Here is a 5,000-nt window from a genome sequence, read left to right as displayed (position 1 = left end):
TCCCTACGCTGTCCACAGCTAGCTATTCTGCTACTGGTCCCTACGCTGTCCACAGCTAGCTATTCTGCTACTGGTCCCTACACTGTCCCACAAACAGTGGTCCTTACGCTGTCCCACAGACTGTGTAGCTAGCTCTTCTGCTACTGGTCCCTACGCTGTCAACAGCTAGCTATTCTGCTACTGGTCCCTACGCTGTCCACAGCTAGCTATTCTGCTATTGGTCCCTACGCTGTCCACAGCTAGCTATTCTGCTACTGGTCCCTACGCTGTCCACAGCTAGCTATTCTGCTACTGGTCCCTACGCTGTCCACAGCTAGCTATTCTGCTACTGGTCCCTACGCTGTCTACAGCTAGCTATTCTGCTACTGGTCCCTACGCTGTCCACAGCTAGCTATTCTGCTACTGGTTCCTACGCTGTCCACAGCTAGCTATTCTGCTACTGGTCCCTACGCTGTCCACAGCTAGCTATTCTGCTACTGGTCCCTACACTGTCCCACAAACAGTGGTCCTTACGCTGTCCCAAAGACTGTGTAGCTAGCTATTCTGCTACTGGTCCCTACGCTGTCCCACAAACAGTGGTCCTTACGCTGTCCCACAGACTGTGTAGCTAGCTCTTCTGTTACTGGTCCCTACGCTGTCAACAGCTAGCTATTCTGCTACTGGTCCCTACGCTGTCCACAGCTAGCTATTCTGCTACTGGTCCCTACGCTGTCCCACAAACAGTGGTCCTTACGCTGTCCCACAGACTGTGTAGCTAGCTCTTCTGCTACTGGTCCCTACGCTGTCAACAGCTAGCTATTCTGCTACTGGTCCCTACGCTGTCCACAGCTAGCTATTCTGCTACTGGTCCCTACGCTGTCTACAGCTAGCTGCTACTGGTCCCTACGCTGTCTACAGCTAGCTGCTACTGGTCCCTACGCTGTCTACAGCTAGCTATTCTGCTACTGGTCCCTACGTTGTCTACAGCTAGCTATTCTGCTACTGGTCCCTACGCTGTCCACAGCTAGCTATTCTGCTACTGGTCTGTGCTGTGTGATTAGCTATCGTAGCTTCTTCTGCTGGTACAATGTATTCCGATAATGTTTCAGAGTAGCTAGCTAGCTGTTCCACATAGATGGTGCTTTTTGTTTCAGAGTAGCTAGCTAGCTGTTCCATGTAGTCCCTGTCCTGTCAGAGTAGCTAGCTAGCTGTTTCATGTAGTTAGTCCCTGTCCTGTCAGAGTAGCTAGCTGTTCCATGTAGTCCCTGTCCTGTCAGAGTAGCTAGCTGTTCCATGTAGTCCCTGTCCTGTCAGAGTAGCTAGCTGTTCCATGTAGTCCCTGTCCTGTCAGATTAGCTAGCTAGCTGTTCCATGTAGTTAGTCCCTGTCCTGTCAGAGTAGCTAGCTGTTCCATGTAGTCCCTGTCCTGTCAGAGTAGCTAGCTGTTCCATGTAGTCCCTGTCCTGTCAGAGTAGCTAGCTGTTCCATGTAGTTAGTCCCTGTCCTGTCAGAGTAGCTAGTTGTTCCATGTAGTCCCTGTCCTGTCAGAGTAGCTAGCTAGCTGTTCCATGTAGTTAGTCCCTGTCCTGTCAGAATAGCTAGCTGTTCCACGTAGTCCCTGTCCTGTCAGAGTAGCTAGCTAGCTGTTCCATGTAGTTAGTCCCTGTCCTGTCAGAGTAGCTAGCTGTTCCATGTAGTTAGTCCCTGTCCTGTCAGAGTAGCTAGCTGTTCCATGTAATTAGTCCCTGTCCTGTCAGTGTAGCTAGCTGTTCCATGTAGTTAGTCCCTGTCCTGTCAGAGTAGCTAGCTGTTCCATGTAGTTAGTCCCTGTCCTGTCAGTGTAGCTAGCTGTTCCATGTAATTAGTCCCTGTCCTGTCAGTGTAGCTAGCTGTTCCATGTAGTTAGTCCCTGTCCTGTCAGAGTAGCTAGCTGTTCCATGTAGTTAGTCCCTGTCCTGTCAGAGTAGCTAGCTGTTCCATGTAGTTAGTCCCTGTCCTGTCAGAGTAGCTAGCTATTCCATGTAATTAGTCCCTGTCCTGTCAGTGTAGCTAGCTGTTCCATGTAGTTAGTCCCTGTCCTGTCAGAGTAGCTAGCTAGCTGTTCCATGTAGTTAGTCCCTGTCCTGTCAGAGTAGCTAGCTGTTCCATGTAGTTCATGTCCTGTCAGAGTAGCTAGCTAGCTGTTCCATGTAGTCCCTGTCCTGTCAGAGTAGCTAGCTGTTCCATGTAGTCCCTGTCCTGTCAGAGTAGCTAGCTGTTCCATGTAGTCCCTGTCCTGTCAGAGTAGCTAGCTAGCTGTTCCATGTAGTCCCTGTCCTGTCAGAGTAGCTAGCTAGTTGTTCCATGTAGTCCCTGTCCTGTCAGAGTAGCTAGCTGTTCCATCTAGTCCCTGTCCTGTCAGAGTAGCTAGCTAGTTGTTCCACATAGTTAGTCCTTGTGCTATCTGAGTGGTTGGGAGTGAACCAGTTGTGGACAAACTCAACATGATGGCTGCCAAGAGAGCAGGTAGGATATAGTATAGTTTCTGTGGTGAAGAGTGATGCAGGGAGGGAGGTAGAGGAGATACGGGGGTGATAGAGATAGAAGGAGAGGGGGGGAGTTGGGGTTGAACCAGTTAGCGTTAGCTTCACGTTGTAGGGGGAGCTGGCAGCAGCAGATGTGCCTTATGTGGCTGAGAGAGACAGAGACAGAGACAGAGGAAGGAAGAGAAGAAGATAGGAGGGAAGAGACATGGAGACGCATAGAGAGAAAGAGGAAGGAAGAGGGAGAGCCCAGAGACAACCCTGAGAGACAGCCTCGAGAGCCAGCCCTGAGAGACAACCCTGAGAGACAGCCTCGAGAGCCAGCCCTGAGAGCCAGCCCTGAGAGACAACCCTGAGAGCCAGCCCTGAGAAATTGCCCTGAGAGCCAGCCCTGAGAAATTGCCCTGAGAGCCAACCCTGAGAGACAGCCCCGAGAGACAACCCTGGGAGACAGCCCCGAGTGCCAGCCCTGAGAAACAGCCCTGAGAGTCAGCCCTGAGAGATGGGACTCTACACTGTCATGAACTGCATCCCTCCCTCTGATGAAAAAGTGATCAGAAATCAATAAGAGATAATAATTATAGATATAATTGTTGCAAGGCAGGGGCCTCTCTATCACGCCTTGAAGAGGAGGATGAAGCTTATTGGAAGGCAGGGGCCTCTCTATCACGCCTTGAAGAGGAGGATGAAGCTTATTGGAAGGCAGGGGCCTCTCTATCACGCCTTGAAGAGGAGGGTGAAGCTTATTGGAAGACAGGGGCCTCTCTATCACGCCTTGAAGAGGAGGATGAAGCTTATTGGAAGGCAGGGGACTCTCTATCACACTTTGAAGAGGAGGATGAAGCTTATTGGAAGGCAGGGGCCTCTCTATCACGCCTTGAAGAGGAGGGTGAAGCTTATTGGAAGACAGGGGCCTCTCTATCACGCCTTGAAGAGGAGGATGAAGCTTATTGGAAGGCAGGGGCCTCTCTATCACGCCTTGAAGAGGAGGATGAAGCTTATTGGAAGGCAGGGGCCTCTCTATCACGCCTTGAAGAGGAGGATGAATCTTATTGGAAGGCAGGGGCCTCTCTATCACGCCTTGAAGAGGAGGATGAAGCTTATTGGAAGGCAGGGGCCTCTCTATCACGCCTTGAAGAGGAGGATGAAGCTTATTGGAAGGCAGGGGCCTCTCTATCACGCCTTGAAAAGGAATATGAAGCTTATTGGAAGGCAGGGGCCTCTCTATCACGCCTTGAAAAGGAGGATGAAGCCGGCCCATAGACACAGATCTAAGGTCTGGTTGTAAATTTCTCTGTGTAACTTTATGATTGAAGATTTCTCTGTGTAACTTTATGGTTGAAGATTTCTCTGTGTAACTTTATGGTTGAAGTGCTTCGAAAATCCATGAGGGGGAGTGAGCAAGTTTACATTTCGGGTATAAAGGTAAAGAATCGGACCACAGTCCATGTCTCCTATCTCTAACCTCACCTCAGCTGGTGGTATGCCCTCTGGAGGATGACAGCGTAACAACACTTCCTGGTTCAACGCTACTTCCTTCCCCATTGGCTCCTCCTCAAAGTTCTTCCTCAGGTCTGAAAAGGTGGGAAAACATGAAAATCATTACAGCATGAAATAAACTGTTTTATTTAAGATGTATATATCCATTAAGGTCAGAATACCTCTTCTATAAGTGTAAAACATGTAAAACATAAAAACACACCAAAAAAAATTACCAAAAAAATCATGAGAAACATGAAAAAGCTGCATAAGGCTCCTGTCAGTCATAGAACATGTCTTTCCGTTGTGACCTTGAGACAAGGCAGTTAGCTGCTAAACTGCTCCAGGGACGTGGCAAATACACTACTTTACCAAAAGAGGACACCGGCTCATCGAACCTCTCATTCCAAAATCAGGGGCATTAATATGGAGTTGGTCCCCCCTTGTTTGCTCCTATAACAGCCTCCACTCTTCTGGGAAGGCTTTCAACTAGATGTTGGAACATTGCCGCGGGGGACTTGCTTCCATTCAGCCACAAGAGCATTAGTGAGGTCGGACACTGTTGTTGGGCGATTAGGTCTGGCTCGCAGTCGGGCGTTCTAATTCATCCCAAAGGTGTTCAATGGGGTTGAGGTCAGGGCTCTGTGCAGGCCAGTCAAGTTCTTCCACACTGATCTCGACAAACCATTTTTGTATGTACCTCGCTTTGTGCACAGGGGCATTGTCATGCTGAAACAGGAAAGGGCCTTCCCCAAACTGTTCCCACAAAGTTGGAAGAACAGAATTATCTAGAATTTCCCTTAAAGTACAAAAGGGAAAATAAATATGGGTTGTATTTACAATGGTGTTTGTTGTTCACTGGTTGCCCTTGGGGCAACAGGTCACACATCTTGCTGCTGTGATGTCACACTGTGGTATTTCACGCAGTAGATATGGGAGTTTATCAAAATTGGATTTGTTTTCGAATTCTTTGTGGATCTCTATCTCTTTCTCTCTCTCTGTCTCCCTCTCTCTCTCTCT

At 49.1% G+C, this 5,000-nt stretch overlaps 1 protein-coding gene across 1 annotated transcript in view; it reads right to left on the bottom strand.

The window, feature by feature from the left end:
• Nucleotides 1–5,000, bottom strand: part of LOC115163856 (netrin receptor unc-5 homolog) — a 350,736-nt gene that overhangs the window by 32,543 nt on the left and 313,193 nt on the right. Inside the window, exon 4 of the mRNA XM_029716070.1 lies at nucleotides 3,972–4,075. Coding sequence (XP_029571930.1) covers nucleotides 3,972–4,075 — 104 coding nt within the window. The remainder of the gene's footprint in view (nucleotides 1–3,971; nucleotides 4,076–5,000) is intronic.

The sequence above is a fragment of the Salmo trutta genome, chromosome 3 (assembly GCF_901001165.1).
Source record: "Salmo trutta chromosome 3, fSalTru1.1, whole genome shotgun sequence".
Taxonomy (NCBI): Eukaryota; Metazoa; Chordata; class Actinopteri; order Salmoniformes; family Salmonidae; genus Salmo; species Salmo trutta.
Note: the sequence above shows the minus strand (reverse complement) of the source record. Positions and strands in the feature narration are given on the sequence as shown.